General features: G+C 43.6%; 1 protein-coding gene across 1 annotated transcript; it reads left to right on the top strand.

Annotated features, from left to right (window-relative positions):
• Positions 1-638: 638 nt before the first annotated feature.
• LOC122552197 (regulator of G-protein signaling 8-like) lies at positions 639-11,381 on the top strand. Its single transcript, XM_043694792.1, has 4 exons — positions 639-781; positions 3,361-3,422; positions 8,824-8,990; positions 10,136-11,381. Exons 1-4 carry the CDS (start codon positions 738-740, stop codon positions 10,301-10,303), a joined length of 441 nt encoding a protein of 146 aa, XP_043550727.1. The 5' UTR covers positions 639-737; the 3' UTR covers positions 10,304-11,381.
• The last annotated feature ends 7,778 nt before the right edge of the window (positions 11,382-19,159 follow it).

Consider the following 19,159-nt stretch of genomic DNA (forward strand, 5'->3'; position numbering starts at 1 on the left):
ACGTTATGGCCCACACACCTCTATTACATCCCTCCTTTCAACCTTCAGTGTTCCAAAGAAAACAACCCAAGCTTATCTAGCTTCTCTTCATTGCTGAATTGCTCCATCCAGGTTACATCCTGGTGAACTGAAGGGTCACGAGGTGCTGGCCAGCCTGTCTCTGGGCAAAATGCATGCTCAATGACTGGCCCTGATACCCCGTAGGAGCAAAGTGACAGGTACACTCTGCTTGACGCAGAGTGCTCACAACCATATGCCCCCTCAAGGGTTAACTGTTTCTTTCAGAGAATTCGCCATTCATCATTCTCCTGGTTTATCATCAACTTGATCTGTGAATGGAAACTATGACAGAAAAACTAGTAACAAACTGAGCAGATGTTGCTCATTAGAAAAGAAGCTAGTAAATAAGTTCAGTGCAGCTCACTGAATCACAAAGCAAAGGCAACAGGTCAGGCAACATCTTTCAACCTCAGCACTGGCTCTGAATGTCCCTATACTTTCAGCCAACAGAAGCTTTGTTGTTAAATGTCAGAGGCTCTTTCTTAGGGCTGAAATGAAGATTAATTAGGCCTGCAGACTCCTCCCCCTTATCCGTGGATGTACATCAAGTGTATAAATCTCTGCTTTGCTCCCTCCACCATCACACTGCTTCCGTTGGCACTTACACGGAAATCAATCTCAACTGGATGATTGTTTCCACTTCTCCCTCTGGAAGTTGAAAAACATTAGCCATCCAGATGTGTAGGGGTTTGGCTGCATTGCCCAGTACTTGCATTGAGAGGTATGTTGCCTTTTCCTTTTATCTCTTCAGTTACAGTTGTCAGTTTGCACAGACAGTTTTCGCAATGGTTCCTGGGTATGAATGGTTGATATAACTGGTTCATGGGCATGAATGGTTAGTATAATTGGTATGATTAGTTGACACAGTCAGTGTTAGTGCACAGTTGCTGCATTGTTCAGTTGGTATCAATGGTTGGTATAGTTGATATGAATGACAGCAACAATTGGTACCAACCACCAGTTGGCAAAGATAGTGTTTATTAGCTCAGGAGTAGAATGCTGAGCTTCACCACATGAGATCATGGATTCAATTCCCATATCAACAGGACATGAATAGATTATCCAGATTGACCATCTGGTGCAATACTGAGCAAGTACTGCACTGTTAAGAGTCAGACAGCATCGAAACTGACTCTTCAGTCCAACCAGTCTAGGCTGACCATCATTCCAAACTAAACAAGTCCCACCTGCCTGCACTTCACCCATATCCCACAAAACATTTCTTATTCATGTTGCTTATCCAATGTTTTTTAAATGTTGTATCTGTACCTGCATCCACTACTTCCTCTGGCAGTTCATTCAATACAAGAACCATTCTCTGTGTAAAAAGGTTGTCCTTGTGTCTTTTTTAAAGTCTTCCTCCTCTGAAATTATTTCTCCTTTTAAAAATATGCATCCTACACTTGAAATCCCCCACCCTAGGGAAAAGGCATCTGCCATTCACCTTATTTATTCCCCTCATGATTTTATAAAACTCTATTAGGTCATTCCTCAATCTCCCACGCTCCAGTGAAAAGCGTCCCAGCTTATCCGTCTCTCCATGCAATGCAAACCTTCCATTCCTGGCAACATTCCCGTAAATCTTTTCTGAACCCTCTCCAGCTTGACTACATCCCTCCTATAACAGGGTGAGCAGAAACTGGACCTAGTACTCTAGAAGAGGATTCACCAATGTCGTGTACAACCTTAACATGACGTCCCAACTCCTCCACTCAAAGGTCTGATCAATGAAGACAAGTGTGTTAAATGCCTTCTTAACCACCCTGTCTACATATGATGTAAACTTTAAAGAATTAAGTATCTGAACTCCTATGTCTCTCTGTTTTACAACACTACCCAAAGCCCAACTTTTTGTGAGGGAGTGAGTGTGCACGTGAAGGAGTGAGTGTTTATATGAAGGCACTTGTATAACTGTGAGGGAATGAAAACTTGTTCTTGTATTTGAGTAAGGGATCATTAGCGAGTGCATCAGAGGTTTGTGCAAGATTGTGAAATTCTGTGAGATAATGAGTTTGTAATGCTCTACAAATATATGTTTGTGAGACTAAGGTGCCATATTTTAGATGAAATCCAGTCAGCGCTCTCAAAAGAACATAAACAATTCCATAGTCCTGCTTTCAGAAACAGCAGAGTAGTTGTCCTGGGTGTCCCTGGACAATGTTTCATCCTCAACTCCAATAATCAGGGGCAATTATCTGGTCATTTATCTTCTAAGGTTGTCATGGGACCCCACTGTGCACAAATCAGCAGTCCTACGTTGTTTGTGTCAATGAATCATACAAGAAACAGAGGGATGTGACAGTAATTGTGAATGTATGGTAACGTGTAATCATTGTTCTACTGAGTTGGCCCACTATGTTTCTTACCTCCCCCCGGTACCAACCCCATCTCTTCTAAGGTTCTGCCTCTCCCAGAGATAAAGCTCCCTTCATCTTCTGAACAGATGACTTCTCCTGAAATACAGCTCTTTCCAGCAGGGGACCTCGACATCAACCACTGAGAGTTGAGAGCCGACTCAATTCAGTAATGCTCCTTAAAGCTGCATAACTAGCCTACGGGTATATTTTGACATACCTTTGTTCCAGGGCCAAAGAGATGAAAGTTCACCTGGGACAATTTCTGCACAAATCGAAAGCCATTGGTGACTTTGACAATCTTTCTCCTGTCAAACAAGACAAAGTTACAAAAATCGCCAAGTGAGTGTATATGTTACTATCTCACAGACACACTCAGACACATGTACATTCAGAAACACACATGCGCAGGCCTGTATGTACATACACACTCTCACACAAATATGTGCACAAAAACACACACAAAATAAGACACAGACACAAACACACATAGAAGGGCACACTCAAACACATACACAGATACAAGCAGACTCCCATTAGGGGCTACTGTCAGACCAATAGAGGATTAAAGGCCGGTTTCCTTTCTATTGACTAACCCAGGCCTTGAGTCCAGATCCACTGCTCCACTGGAGTCTCTGACCTTATCGACTGGGATCAAACTCTGGGTTTGTCTGATTCAGACATACACTGGCTAAACAGGAATGATTGCGCCCACAGGTCAGTGCCAGTTAGACCTCCTGCTGCACAATTTGGGATTTTCCCACAGAAGTTAGCTGGGTAGAGTTGTGCTGATAACTGAGTGAAGGAATCCAGTGCTGGACAACAGCACTCTCCCTCTCTCAAGTTATTACAAGCTTAAGGATTGCAACAATACTTGCTTCAGTGGCTGAAAATAAGATACCAAAGTTAACACATTCTCAGTCTCATCTTCATTTTCAATCCCCAGACCCAGTGCTGAGGACACACTCCAAGGAGGTCAGCTCTTCGAGAAGCTCCTGGCTAATAAACGTAAGCATCGATTTTATGAGTTCCACTATTTATCACCAAAAGCATAGTAGTCCTTTCAATTTCCCATCCACACGCCCTATAATTCCAGTGAAAACCTTGTTGAATGTGTTCTTTGTTCAAACAGAAGATTTGCACTTTCCTCTCTTGGGCTGACATATTGGCCTTGGGTTGGGTGCATCACATTGTCCCCAGAAACAAATACCAGGCCTTCAATAGATAAGTTGCAATGACAGGCTGTATGAACTGGGTTTGCATCCCCTTGAATATAGATGATGGAGGTGGGCATATAATTGAGAGGTTTTAAACGTTCAGTGGACTTGCCAGCAAGGATAGTTTGGAAACCTTCAGCTGGAAAATCAAAAATGAAGCAGGGTGTAACTTCACATTTGAGGTGGTCCAATTGCGGGAAACATAGAAAGCACTTTTCCGTGAAATGTGAAAGTCTTTGCCCTAAAACGCTGGGGTGACCATTAGAGCTTCCAAGAGTGAGATTAATAGAGTTCTTTTGGGTACACATATCAAGGGATAAGGAACAAAGTTGGAAAAGTAGTTGAGGTGTGATTGAACTCAATCACACCTCAACTGTGATTGAATTCAATGATAGTGCACATTCAAGGGGCTGAATGGCCTCCTCCTGTTCCTAATTTATCCCTCACCAGCTCACCAGTCCTTTATATTCAGCCTATTCATGATGCTCCTTATATCAAATGTACATTGTAGATGTGCATTATTGTTACTAGAGGTCAGGAAGGGAAGGGCTGAAAATGTGTTGCTGGAACAGCGCAGCAGGTCAGGCAGCATCCAGGGAACAGGAGAATCGACGTTTCGGGCATAAGCCCTTCTTCAGCAACACATTTTCAGCTCTGATCTCCAGCATCTGCAGACCTCACTTTCTCCTCGTCAGGAAGGGAAGGGACAGTCTTAGGGAGATGGTAATGGCAGCTAATCAGAGGAGGGCTGGGAATGGAATCTTACACCCAGTGAGGTGTTGCTGTTAGAAACAAGGATAAGGGAGGAGGAGAAGCATTTGCATTGCCTTCGATGAAGCCAAATTCCCCAAAGCAGTGATACAAGACAGTTATCGAACAGAATTTGGCTGAACCTGAAAAAGAGATATCAGGATATAGAACATAAAACATTACAGCGCAGGCCCTTCGGCCCTTGATGTTACTCCGCCCTGAAAAACCAATCTGAAGCCCATCTAACGTACACTATTCCATTCACATCCATATGCCTATCTAATGAACATTTAAATGCCTGTAAGGTTGGTGAGTCTACAACTATTGCAGGCAGTGCACTCCACAGCCCTACTATTCTCTGAGTGAAGAAACTACCTCTGACATCTGTCCTATATATATATATATCACCCCTCAATTTGAAGCTATGCTCCCTCGTGCTATCCATCACCAACCTTGGAAAAAGGTTTCTACTGTTCAAACTACCCTCTGATTATCTTATATATCTCCACTTATTCACCTCTCAACCTTCATCTAACGAAAACAGCCTCAAGATCCTCAACCTTTCCTCATAAGACTTTCCCTCCATACCAGGCAACATTCTACTAAATCTCTTCTGAACCCATTCGAAAGCTTCCATATCCTTCCTATAATGCAGTGACCAGAACTGTACATAATACTCCAAGTGTGGCCGCACAAGAGTTTTGTACAGCTGCAGCATGACCTCATGGTTCCAAAACTCGATCCCTCTCCCAATAAAAGCTAATTCTCTGTATGCCTCCTTAACAGCCCGATCAACCTGAGTGGCCACTTTTATGGATCTAAGTACATGGACACAGAGATCTTGCTGCTCATCCACACGACCAAGAATCTTACCATTCGCCCAGTACTCTGCATTCCTGTTACTCCTTCCAAAGTGAATCACCTCACATTTTGCTGCATTAAACTCCATTTGCCACCTCTCAGCCCATTTCTGCAGCTTATCTATATCCCTCTGTAACCTACAACACCCTTTGAACTATCCACAACTCCACCGACCTTAGTGTTATCCATAAATTTACTAACCCGCCCTTCGACACCCTCATCCAGGTCATTTATAAAAATGACAAACAGCAGTGGACCCAAAACACCACTAGTAACTGAACTCCATGATGAACATTTCCCATCAACCACCATCCTCTGTCTTCTTTCATCTAACCAATTTCTGATCCAAACTGCTAAATTACCCTCAATCGCACGCCTCCGTATTTGTGCAGTAGCCTACCATAGGGAACCTTATCAAACGCCTTACTGAAATCCATATACATTAATAGTACATCAACAGCTTTACCCTCATCCACCTGTTTGACCACCTTCTCAAAGAACTCAAAAAGGTTTGTGAGGCACAACCTACCCCTCTCAAAACTGTGTTGTCTATCCCTAATCAACTTATTCCTCTCTAGATGATTATAAATCCTATCTGTAATTTAGATTAGATTAGATTACTTACAGTGCGGAAACAGGCCCTTCGGCCCAACAAGTCCACACCGACCCGCTGAAGCACAACCTACCCAGATGCATTCCCCTACATTTACCCCTTCACCTAACACTATGGGCAATTTAGCATTGCCAATTCACCTAACAATTCACCTAACCTGCACATTTTTGGACTGTGGGAGAAAACCAGAGTACCCGGAGGAAACCCACGTAGACACGGGGAGAATGTGCAGACTCCACACGGTCAGTCGCCTGAGGTGGGAATTAAATCCTGGTCTCTAGCGCTGTGAGGCAGCAGTGCTAAGCACTGTGCCACCGTGCTGCCTCTCTTTTAACCTTACCCACAACCGAAGGAAGGCTCACTGGTCTATAACTGGTCTATAACTACCAGGATTGTCTCTACTCCCCAATCTTGAACAAGAGAACAATCCTGTAGATAATGACGACAAAAAAGTCAAAGCCGACAATCGCCTCCCTGGCTTCCCAGAGAATCTGAGGATAAATCCCATCCGGCCCAGGGGATTTATCTATTTTCACACTTCCCAGAATTTCTAACATCTCCTCCTTGTGAACCTTAATCCCATCTGGTCTAGTGACCTGTTTCTCAGTATTCTCCTCGACAACATTGTCTTTTTATAGTGTGAATACTGATGAAAAATATTCATTTAGCACTTCCCTTTCTCCTCTGACCCCACGCATAACTTCCCACTACTGTCCTTGATTGGCCCTATCTTACTCTAGTCATTCTGTTACCCCTTATATACTTATAAAAAGCTTTAGGATTTTCCTTGATCCTATCTGCCAACTTCTTATGTCCTCTTCTCGCTCATCTTAGCTCTCTCTTTAGGTCTTTCCTGGTTACCTGGTAACTCTTAATTGCTCTAACTGAGCCTTCACATCTCATCCTAACATAAGCCTTCCTAACATAAACTTGACAAGAGATTTAACTTCCTTAGTAAACCATGGCTCCTGCACTCAACCACATTCTCCCTGTTTGACAGGTACATACTTATCAAAGACACACAGTAGCTGTTCCTTTCTGTTGCATCTATTCCCTGCATTTCCTTCTCCATCTTATGCACCCTAAATAATGTCTAATCGCATTGTAATTGCCTTTCCTCCAGCTGTGGCTCTTGACCTCCGGTGTATTCATATCTTTTTCAATCGCTAAAGTAAACATAACTGAATTGTGGTTACTATCACCAAAGTGCTCACCTACCTCCAAATCTAACACCTGGCAGGGTTCATTACGCAGTACCAAATTTAATGTGGCCTCGCCCCTTGTTGGCCTGTCTACATACTGTCAGGAAACCTTCCGACACACATTGGACAAAAACTGACACATCTGAAGTACTTGAACAATAATATTTCCAGTCAATATTTGGGAAGTTGAAGTCTCCCATAGCAACTACACTGTCACTGTCATTCCTATCGAGAATCAGCTTTGCTATCCTTTCCTCTACATCTCTGGAACTATTCAGAGGCCGAAAGAAAACTCCCAACAGGGTGATCTCCCCCTTCCTGTTTCTAATCTCAGCCCATACTACCTCAGTTGACGAGTTCTCAAATGTCCTTTCTGCAGCCATAATATTGTCCTTGATTAACAATGCCACACCCCCACCTCTTTTACTATCTTCTCTGTTCTTATTGAAACATCTAAATCCTGGAACCTGCAACAACCATTCCTGTCCCTGCTCTACCCATGTCTCTGAAATGGCCACAACATCAAAATCCCAGGTACCAACCCATGCTGCAAGTTCACCCATCTTATTCCTTATTCCCACCTATATAGAATCCTAAAGTTGTACAGCATGGAAACAGACCTTCATCCTACTCGTCCATGCCGACCAGATTTCCCAACCCAATCTGGTCCCACCTGCTCGCATCCAGTCCATATCCTGCCAAACCCTTTCAATTCATATACCCATCCAGATGCCCTTTAAATGTTGCAATTGTACTCACCTCCACCACTTCCCTCTGGCAGCTCATTCCATACACATACCACCATCTGCATGAAAAAGATGTCCCTTAAGTCTCTTTTATATCTTTCCCCTCTCACCCTTTGCCCTCAAGCTCTGGACTCCCACAACACCAGGGAGAAAACTTTGTCTATTTATCCTATTCATGCCCTCATGATTTTATAAACCTCTATAAGATCACTTCCCAGCCTCTGACGCTCCAGGGAAAACAGTGCCAGCCTATTCAACCTCTCTCTATAGCTCAAATCCCCCAATCTTGGCAACTTCCTTGTAAATCGTTTCTGACAAGATTTTGCCCAGGGTCTTCAAGGTGTTGTGAGGTGATGTACATGTACCTTGATAGGGGCATATTTCAAACTGCTATCACTGTACATCACTTGATATATAATCTGATGGCTTTGTGGAAGACAATAGTACTCATAGGCCAGAGACATCTAAAGTGCCCATGTGTGGAGTTATATCGCATATTTATATATGTCTATACACTTACCCTTATCATGAGCTGACATTTCAATTTATCAGTCTTTGTTGTATGATTGGTATCATTAGGATATGTTAAAAAACACAACAAAGAGAAAAGGGAGAGATTGAGAGAATTAGGAAAGACATTCCAGAGTTTAGGCTCTAATCAACTCAAGGCACATGACCACCAGTCAATTTCTGGGATTCCGTTGTTCATTTGTGTGACATGGATATCACTGGCTGGACCAGTATTTATTTCTTATATTTAGTAGACCTGGAGAAAGGTGGTGGTGAGCTGCTTTCCTACTGGAAGGTGCTGGTGGAGGAGCCTTGATATGGTGCCATTGGTATTGCATTTCTCTCCTTCCCTGCTAGATAGGGGATGGACGAGAGGCCAGAATTAGAGAAAGACTGGAAGAACAGGGAGACAAACAGATGGGAAGCTGGAGGTGAACTAGTCAAGAGGTGGGAAAGGGTTTTTAAACAAAGCAATGAACGAAATGACTGAGAATAGTGTTGTCATTCCAGATGGTGTGGCTGCATTCCGTGCATTCCTTTGCTCTGAGTTCAGCGAGGAGAACATTGACTTCTGGCTTGCCTGTGAAGACTACAAGAACACAAAGACCAGCTCCAAACTCATGCTCAAAGCCCAGAAGATTTACGATGATTTTGTCAAAGTCCAGGCACCAAAGGAGGTAAAATGTACAACCCCTGGGAAAGGAGGTGGGGAGGAATGTTTAAATACCCCTAAATAATTTTCATGGTCTGGGTCATCTCTCTCAATCCATTTTAAAAATCAGAAATGATATCAAATCTCTACAAGTGGTCTGTAATCCTATCTTTAATTCAGAGTTTACAGCACTTTTCTACGGTGATCGCAAGACAGAAGAGCATTTAAACATCATCTGTTGATATGCAATGATGTTACCTTCACTGTGTTACCATTGATCAGAAACTGAACCGGTCTAGCTATTTAAGTGCTGTAGTTATAAAAGCAGGTCAGAGGTTGGGAATTCTAGTGAGTAACTCATTTCCTGACTTCCCAAAGACTGTCCATCATCTACAAGGCACAAGTCAGGAGTGTAATAGAATAGTCCCCATTTGACTGGAAGTGTTCAGCTCCAACAAAACACAAGAAGCTTCACACCATCAAAGCAGCCCACTTCAGTGGCACTACTAACTTCAACACTCACTTCATTCACTAGTAATGTACAGTGGCAGCAGTGAGTACCATCAACAAGATACACTGCAGCAACTTGCCAAGACTCTCCCACGAACCTCCTTCTCCTCTGACCAGTTCCCTCTAGAAGGATAAGGGTAGCAGATGCATGGGAACACTAAGTCCCACACCATCCTGACTTGGAAATATATCATTGTCACTGGGTTAAAATCCTGGAACTCCCTTCCCAACAGCAATCTGTGTCCCTGCAATCCAGGCTTGTAACAGTTGAAGAAGGCAGCTCACCATCACCTTCCTGGGGCAATAGGGATGGGCAATCAATGCTGTCCCAGCTACTAACATCCATATCCCATGAATAAATTTTAAAAATCCAGTCTTCATATTCCAGTGCAATCACATTCCAATGTTTTCATATTCCAATTCTAACTCACTTCTGTTTCATCTGCAACTGTGCCCAGTATTTTCAGACTTTTCCTTTGTCTAATTTCCTCCCTCAGTGTGTATGATTCTCTCTTGACTGATCAACTCATCATAAACTGGGGGAGCACAGAGATCTCTCCATAAAAACTGATCGTCGTTGCCTCATGTAACCCTTGCATTACTCGCCCCTAACCATTGTGCTTGCTTCTTTCTTTTGATGGATTATTTCTTCTATTTCAGGTGAACCTTGACTCACTAACCAGAGTAATCGTGACCAGAAACTTGACCAATCCCAACAACTCCTGCTTCCAAGTGGCCCAGGAGAGAACATACAGTTTGATGGAGAAAGATTCCTTTCCCAGGTTCCTGAAGTCAAACCTATTCTTTGATTTGCTTAAATACATATAGAAGTGAGATTTCCTGCCGTGGGTTCGATCCTTCTGTGTCTCAACCCATTCAGCATTTCACTTTTCAGGCACTTGCTCTAGTTTTAGCCACTTCCTGCATATCACATTTGCTTAGTTTCAGCAAACTATGTAGATGCCTCAGTAGCCATTTTGAGATGACCAAGTCTGCCATCCCAGGAGGAATGTTGTGAGATTGAGAGATAATTGTGACCCAATCCTGTCCTGTCTTAGATTCAAGGATGGTTAAAGGATTTTTTAAAAAATGTGCAGTCGATGCAATTAAACCCAGGAAACACAACCACAATCACATTGCAAGCACTATTTGCAAAAATTGATGACAAGCTTGCAGTCTGTGTGTTAGGTTCTTTTTCTGAGCTTTCGCCCACGAAATGCAAATTGCACACACCAACTTCTGCAAACTGTTAAAAGTTTAATAAAGCTTGTACAAGCTAGGTAACCTCTCTGATACTCTTCGCGGGTACGCGAAGTCGAGTCAGAAGAGAGACCCCAAATAAAGAAAATACATCCCCTTTATACAAGTCAGTTGGCAATGTTACAGATGCTCTGGCCATTCCCTCATTGTCACATGCCACTCAAGACAATCCCAAGTCACTCACAGCCACATGTTACCCTAGGTACAATGGCAGGATGAGATCATCCATGGAGATAATGCAAATGCTAATGGCCTAATGCTGGGTATTCGTCATGCAGATGATTTCCTGACTCAGTGTTTCCGCAAGACAATGCAGATGCTACAAACTTAGCTTCATGGGATGGCCAGAAAGCATTGCTGAATGGAAGAGATGGAACGATAGTTTAACTTGACAAAAGCAAGGGAGAGTAATGGCAAATGACTGTCTAATTGGAGTGGAAGTCACTTGCATTCCTTCATAACTGTCATCCCCACCCAAGGACAGTGCAGGTTAACCCTTTAATATTAATGTCCAGAGAGATAGTCCCATTTAATGTTTAAAATTACATGTCGATGAAGTGAGCATTGCAATGACTTTAAATGACGGATATTGGTAATAGTCGTTGTGGTTCTGTTCGCCGAGCTGGGAATTTGTGTTGCAGACATTTCGTCCCCTGTCTAGGTGACATCCTCAGTGCTTGGGAGCCTCCTGTGAAGTGCTTCTGTGATCTTTCAATCTACAAATCTTCTCACAAACTTTGAACACCTACGGGCGAGAGACGCTAAGACAAGCCAGGAAATGGGAATCCTGTGCCAACCGCCTAAGCACCAGAAAGATCACAGAAGCGCTTCACAGGAGGCTCCCAAGCACTGAGGATGTCACCTAGACAGGGGACGAAACGTCTGCAACACAAATTCCCAGCTCGGCGAACAGAACCACAACAACGAGCACCCGAGCTACAAATCTTCTCACAAACTTTGAATTGGTAATAGTCATTAAGACTTTGAAAGATAATGTTGGGAACAGTGCCGTAAAGGATTCAGAACTGGCCCCATTGGCCTCACCAATCTGGAAATGATTTCAATATCACTTAACTAACATCTGTCTGCAGAAATGAGGCCAAGCTTCCTGTTGCCTGCAGCTTCAAAACATGACTGTGTTCCCCGACCAATATCTCTGTCTCAGGCTTACTGCAGTGGTCCAGCTCAACACACTGGAAGAAAGCATCTGGACTCAATCTCAAGTTCAATAATTTTAGGACCTTAATCCCCACACTCCGAGCCTTGTTTTCACATGGACTGCTACCACTGCTAATAATTCCTTATCAGCCATTAATAGTCTCCATTAGTAGCTACTGATTATCCCAGGTTGACCTTTACCGATTCCCTTTTTACCTCTACTGTTGTTTTCTCTCTCACTCTGCCTCCATCTCCACCTAATGTTTCTTCCATCCCACTTCCCCCACAACATACAGTCACAGAGATGTACAGCATGGAAACAGACTCTTCGGTCCAACTCGTCCATGCCGATCAGATATTCCAACCCAATCTAGTCCCACCTGCCAGCACCCAGCCCATATCCCTCCAAACCCTTCCTATTCATATACCCATCCAAATGCCTTTTAAATGTTGCAACTGTATCGCGTCAGAGATGTACAGCATCTTCAGCATAAATACCAACATTTTCCTAGCTACAAATCATTTCTGAAGAAGGGTCACTAGATCCAAAACATTAACTACTTTGTCTTCAAAAATGCTGCCAGACCTGATGAGTCTTTCCCATCAATTCCTGTTTGCATTCTTGTTTAACTAATGTGGTTGGTTTGTTGGAGGCCATCAATTGTTATTAATCTTCAAATCATATGCTGATTAGGGTGTCATTCTGTCAAAACCATCTCAGGTTGGGTGCCGGACAAAATGGCTGCCATGAATCAATCCCACCATCACTGCCCACATAGAAGGGCGGGTGGTTTAAATTTACTGTCATTGTTACTGACTAAGGAAAACCATTAGAATACTTTCAATTGCTGAGGTAAACAGCCCTCCAGTTTGAGGCCTAAGCATCATAGATGGTCTTTGCTGTTGATCTTTGCATTGGCGGATAACGGGCATTGTTGAAACCAAGGATGAGTGAAGGCATAATTGTCTCCAGAGACACTTTGTAAACTGCAGATCACATTTGCTTCATTTGGCCACACCAACAGCTAATGAGATGTACTGCCCATTGTCAGCCATTAATGGACTCCAGGCTGACCCCGACTCGTTCCTTTGTCTGCCCAACTGTTCTTTCCCTGGAGTCCATCTCCACCAATCATTTTCTCCTTCCCACTTCTTCCACACTATCTTCAGCATAAATATCAACACTTCCCTCGCTCCAAATCAGTTCTGAAGAAAGGTCATTCGACCCGAAATGTTAAATCTGTTTTCTCTCCACACAAGTGCTGCCACAAATTGCTTATCCAGCAATTTCTGTGCTCATTACTGACTTCGAACACCAACCGTCCTTTCGGTTTTTTATTTAGCGTTTGTCAGAGGAATTTGAGGTCATGTTGAACTAAGGAGGTTGGTCTGTCGGAGGCCGTCGCCAACCGTTCAGTTGTTAGTCTTCAATCATTGGCTGGTTATGATGTCATTCAGTCGAAACTATCTCCGGATTGGTTGGTGATTTTCTCACGCGCCCCCCCCGCCGGTGAAATAACGGACATTCCCTCCGGTTGGGGTGGTGGACAAAATGGCTGCCGTGTACCCATTCCCGCCATTTTGGCTCACGTGGAAGTTGCTGAGGTAAAGTGCCCTCCATTTCGAGGCCTACGGTCTTCGCGATTGACCTATGCGTCGGTTCGCTAACGGGCGTGGTCGAAGCCGAGGGTGAGTGACGGCGGTGGCATCGCGTCGAGAGACACTTCGCAGGTCACGTTAGCTTCGTTTGCACCAGCAGCCAATTTGAGCCCACCCGTTAGGAATGCGCTCTCTCTCATTTTGGGTGAGGGGAATGGCGTGAGATTTCGAGGAATAATTTCGACCCAGCCCCGTCCCTGACGGAGAAATCAAAGTTTGAAGGGTTTTTGAAAAAAAAAGTGTCAACCAGATCAATGCGTAAAACAATTTTATTGTGGAGCTCCTGTTCTTCAGGAGCTATAACGCCGTTGATTGCGGAATAAATATTGCATGCTGATCTCTGTGTGGACACCATTGGGAAACAGTGAGGCTTCAACCCTGATAAACAACATCGAGATTCATGTAACAAAACATAGATAGGCTGGGAATAAACCTTGAATAGGACTACACATCCTGAATAGGACTACTTGGAATCACCAGTGTAAGGTATCCGGTTAAAATTGTACAGAATAAGGGAACAGGTGTTGCTTCTGCAAAAACTTGCATCATAAAATTAGGCTGCACATGCAAATACTAAACAGTGAGAAGCGAAATCAGGTAGAATTATCTTGACTAATAGGGCAGAGCAACCGTGTAGCGGGATGTACCAGTAACAGGACAATAATGTACTAGTCGCAGGAGGGATGTGGCCAATGGTTGGAATTTAGTTTGGCAGGATGATCGCACGAAGACAGTAAACTAAGCCAGGATAGTCACATAAGGAATGGGAGAAATAAGAGTAAGGGGTGACAGGCTTAGAGTAATGGGAGAAGTAAACAGAGGTGGAGTGAAGCTAGAGCTTGTGATAGACTACGTGCTACAGCAAAAGTAACCATTGGGGTGAAAGGGGAGGACTGAGAGACGCAGCTGAACTGCATAAATCAGAATGTAACCCTCAGATCGAGGTGCTTACTCATTAGGCACCCGTTCTTGCAAGTATGTATCAATAAAATTCGCTGCTTCACAATTTGACTCGAACTGAAATTTATTAATATGTGAGTTTTGTTTCTCACAACCAGCTTTTGAAATGCTGCTTCATCTTCAGGCTGTTAAAGATAAACCTGTTGGATTATAACCCGGTGTAGTGTGATTTGTTTTTTAAACTTTGTCCACCCCAGTCCAACACTAGCACCTCCAAATCAGGAATAGGACACTTTGGTACTCTCTTGAGTGTCATCACATGGCTAAGGTGGCATGCTTAAACTGTAGTTTAAGTCCCACTCCACATACCCGAGTTCTATACTATCACTCTCACCTCAAGTGTGTTAATATCTTGTCAATTGCACTGTTGACTTTGTTCATATCTTTATTGAAGTTAAAAGAAATTGGTAGTTTGTATTAATTGGCAAGTCATGTCGCAGCTGTATATAACTTTAGGCCATATTTTGGGATATTGCTTGCATTCCTGGTCGCCACACTACCAGAAAGGTGTGGAAGCTTTAGAGGGGCTGTGGAAAGAGTTTACCAAGTTGTTTTCTGGTTTGGAGGGTATTAGCTATGAGGAGAGATTGGGCAAGTTTGAAATCTTTTCACTTGAACGTCGGAGGATGCGAGGTGACCCAGTAGAAGTTTACAAAATTATGAGAGGCATGGATAGGGATGGGATAGTCAGTCTTTTTCCCAGGATAGAAATGTCAAATATCAATGGACATAAATTTAAAGGAGATGAGAGACAAGCTTTATGTGCAGAAGGTAGTAAGTGCATGAAGAAGCATCTAGACAGATCACTGAGTAGGCAGGGAATAGAAGGATATGGACAGCTTAGAGGAAAAAGTGTTCTAGTTTAGAAAGGCATTGTGTTGGTGAAGTCCTGGTGGATGGAAGGGCCTGTTACTGTGTTGTACTGTTCTTTGGGCTTTTTGGTCTCTTTGAGCATACCCAACTAGGAGAGGGCTATTGTGGCATACTGGTTACGTCCCTACCATTGAGCTAGGAGGCTACGGATCAAGTCCCACTAGCTCCAGCGATGTCATTATACATGTTATGGACCAGGCCAGACCCCCTCAAAATAGCCCAGACCCTAACTTTTTTTTTCTGAATTTTAAAAGCAGATGTGAAATGGACATTCTAAGAGTGGTGCAGTCGATCAAACCACTCAACTTTTTTTAAACACTACAGTTGAAATACATACAAAAGAAAATAATTTAGAATAGCTTAACTATTTGAAAACTCAACCAACCCGATACCACAACTTAACTAAGGAGCTGTTCCAATTTCCCTTAACATCCCATAAACACACCCCTTTGCAAAAGTTAAATTCAAGCACAGGTTCTTACAGGTAGAGAGATTTCAGAAAGAGAAGCCAGTCAGGAACCAAAGAACAAAGAAAATTTGCAGCCCAGGAACAGGCCCTTCGGCCCTCCAAGCCTAAGCCGATCCAAATGTACTGTCTAAACCTGTCGGTCAATTCCTAAGCATCTGTATCCCTCTACTCCCCGCCTAATTGTACATTTATCCAGACGAATCTTAAATGAATCTCAACGACCTCTGCCTCAACCACCTCTGCTAGCAACATGTTCCAAATGCCCACCACCCTCTGTGTGAAGTATTTGCTGCGTGTATCCCTCTTAAACTTTCCACCTCTCACCTTGAAAGCGTGACCTATTCTAACTGCGGCCGAACCAATGTCTTGTACAATGTTAACATAACTTGCCAGTTCTTATACTCAATACTCCATCCAATGAAGGCGAGCATTATGCCTTCTTGACCACTCTATCCACCTGTGCAGCAACCTTCAGGATACAATGGACCTGCACTCCCAGATCTCTCTGCATTTCGAGAAACTCCCTTCAACTACCACTCTCTGTCTCCTGTTGCTCAACCAGTTCTTTATCTACCTAGCTCGAACACCCTGCAAACCATATGACTTCACTTTCTCCATTAGTCTACCATGGGGGACCTTGATGTATATGACATCAACAGCCCTTCCTTCATCTATCAACTTAGTCACTTCCTCGAAGAACTCTAAGTTGGTAAGGCACGATCTCCCCCGCACAAAACCATGTTGCCTATCACTGATAAGCCCATTCTTTTCTAAATATAAATAGATCCTAACCCTCAATACCTTCTCCAGCAATTTTCCCACCACCGACGTCAGGCTCACTGGTCTGTAGTTACCCAGAATATCCCTACTACCCTTCCTGTACAGGGGGACAACATGAGCAACCCTCTGGTCCTCCGGCACCTCATCTGTATTTAAGGATGCCACAAAGATATCTGTCAGGATCCCAGCTATTTCCTCTCTCGCCATCCTCAGCAACCTGGGATAGATTCCATTCGGTCCTGGGGATTTGTCCACCTTAATGACCTCTAGCCTACCCAGCACATCTTCCGTACTTATGTCAGCGTGATCCAGACTAATCAAACTTCTGTCTCTAATCTGATGCAAAGTAATCATTCAGAATCTCACCCGTTCTCTCAGGTTTGACACACAACCTTCTTTCGTTATCCTTTAGTGGACCAATCCTTTCTCTAGTTACCCGCTTGCTTCTCATATAAGAATAAAATGCTTTGGGATTCTCCTTAATTCTGCTTGCTAAAGCTATTTCATGACCCCTTTTAGCCTGCTTGATTCCTCATTCAAGACTTGTCCTACTCTTCCGGTATTCTTCCAGGGCCATTCTGTTCTTAGCTGCCTCGACCTTCTGTACGCTTCCCTTTTCCTCTTGGCTAGTCGTATAATTTCTCCTGTCATCCACAGTTCACAAATCTCATGATGATGAATTTTGGAACCTTTCTCCACCGCAGCAGCTTCTGACTGTTTAGCTATAGTTTGATATAGCTAAACAAACTACAAAAAATCTGAGCTGGGAGAACTGGCCACTCCCCTGTCATTGTTAAAATAGGTTCATTTCCAAACATTTCAGCACCTCTGTCTTTACAACCTCTCTTTTAAAAAAAAACAAGGACAAAATAACCTTGTTAAACAGGCAGCTTCATCACACTTCCCCCATTAAAGAATGAATCATCAATACACAAAGGTGGCTTCATTTTAAACCCCTTAATCTGTTTAAAAAACAATACATATACATTATGTTGACTGTAATCATGCAAATACACACTACTACATTCTATTTCAGTCTGTTTACTCCTGCTACCAAACACCTCTGTTTTTCATCCAAGTCTTGACAATGCATCGGCAATTACATTTTATCATCCTGCCATGTACAATTTTCAAATTGAAAGGCTGTAATAATAAGCTCAATCCAACAGTCTGGAATTTTTGTCCTTAAATTTCTCCAAAAACGTTGATGGTTTATGATCAATATATACAATTGTCTTAGACACATTACTGGCAGCATAAACTTTGAAATGTTGTAACGTCAACACCAAGCTTAAGGTCTCCTTCTCAATTATCAAATATTTCTGTTGATGAATATTCAATTTCCTGGAGAAATATCAAATAGGTCTTCTTATTTTTTCGTCATCTTTCTTATAGGATAATAGTACTGATACCCACATCACTCGTATCGATAGTCACCTTGAATGGCTTTGTGTAATTAGGTGTGACTAATACTGACGTAGTGATTAATGCAGCTTTCAGACTGTCAACTGCCTTATGACAGTCTGCCTTCCTGTTTTTCTTCAGTAATTCAATGAATGGAGCAGCCCGACTGTTAAAATTTATAGACCGTAATTTCCCACCCCACGTGGTTGTAGATGCCCTCCTAGGTTCTGCACCTCCGCCCTCAAACCCCACCCCTCAAACTGCAACAAGGACAGAACTCCCCTATTCTTCACCTTCCACCCCACCAACCTCCGCATAAACCGCATTATCTGCCGACATTTCCGCCACCTACAAACGGACTCCACCACCAGGGATATATTTACCTCCCCACCCCTATCCGCAATCCACAAAGACCATTCCCTGCGTGACTACCTAGTCAGGTCCACGCCCCCTAACAACCCATCCTCCACTCCTGGCACCTTCCACTGCCACCGCAGGAATTGCAAAATCTGTGCCCACATCTCCCACCTCACCTCCATCCCAGGTCCCAAAGGAGCCTTCCACATCCATCAAAGTTTCACCTGCACTTCCACAAATGTCATTTATTGCATCCGTTGCTTCAGCGAACATCTCTGGGACACCCGCACCAAGCAACCCCACCGCCCGTGGCCGAACATTTCAACTCCCCCTCCCACTCTTGCCGAGGGCATGGAAGTCCTGGGTCTCCTCCACCACCACTCCTTCACACCACACCACACCACCCGACACCTGGAAGAAGAATGCCTCACCTTCCGCCTTGGAACCCTTCAACCCCAGGGCATAAATGTGGACTTCACCAGTTTCCTCATTTCTCCTGCCCCCAACTTACCCCAGTTCCAAACTTCCAGCGCAGCACCATCCTTATGATCTGTCCCACCTGTCAATCTTCCTTCCCACCTATCCAGATCTATCACCTTTACCCTTCCTCCATCCACCCATTTGCACTCTCAGATCCCTTCACCCCAGCCCCACCCCCTCCCATTTATCTCTTCACCTCCGAGGCTTCCAGCATCATTCCTGACTAAGGGCTCCTGCCTGAAATGTTGATTTTCCTGCTCCTCAGATGCTGCCTGATCTGCTGT

The sequence above is a fragment of the Chiloscyllium plagiosum genome, chromosome 8, assembly GCF_004010195.1.
Source record: "Chiloscyllium plagiosum isolate BGI_BamShark_2017 chromosome 8, ASM401019v2, whole genome shotgun sequence".
NCBI classification, from domain to species: domain Eukaryota; kingdom Metazoa; phylum Chordata; class Chondrichthyes; order Orectolobiformes; family Hemiscylliidae; genus Chiloscyllium; species Chiloscyllium plagiosum.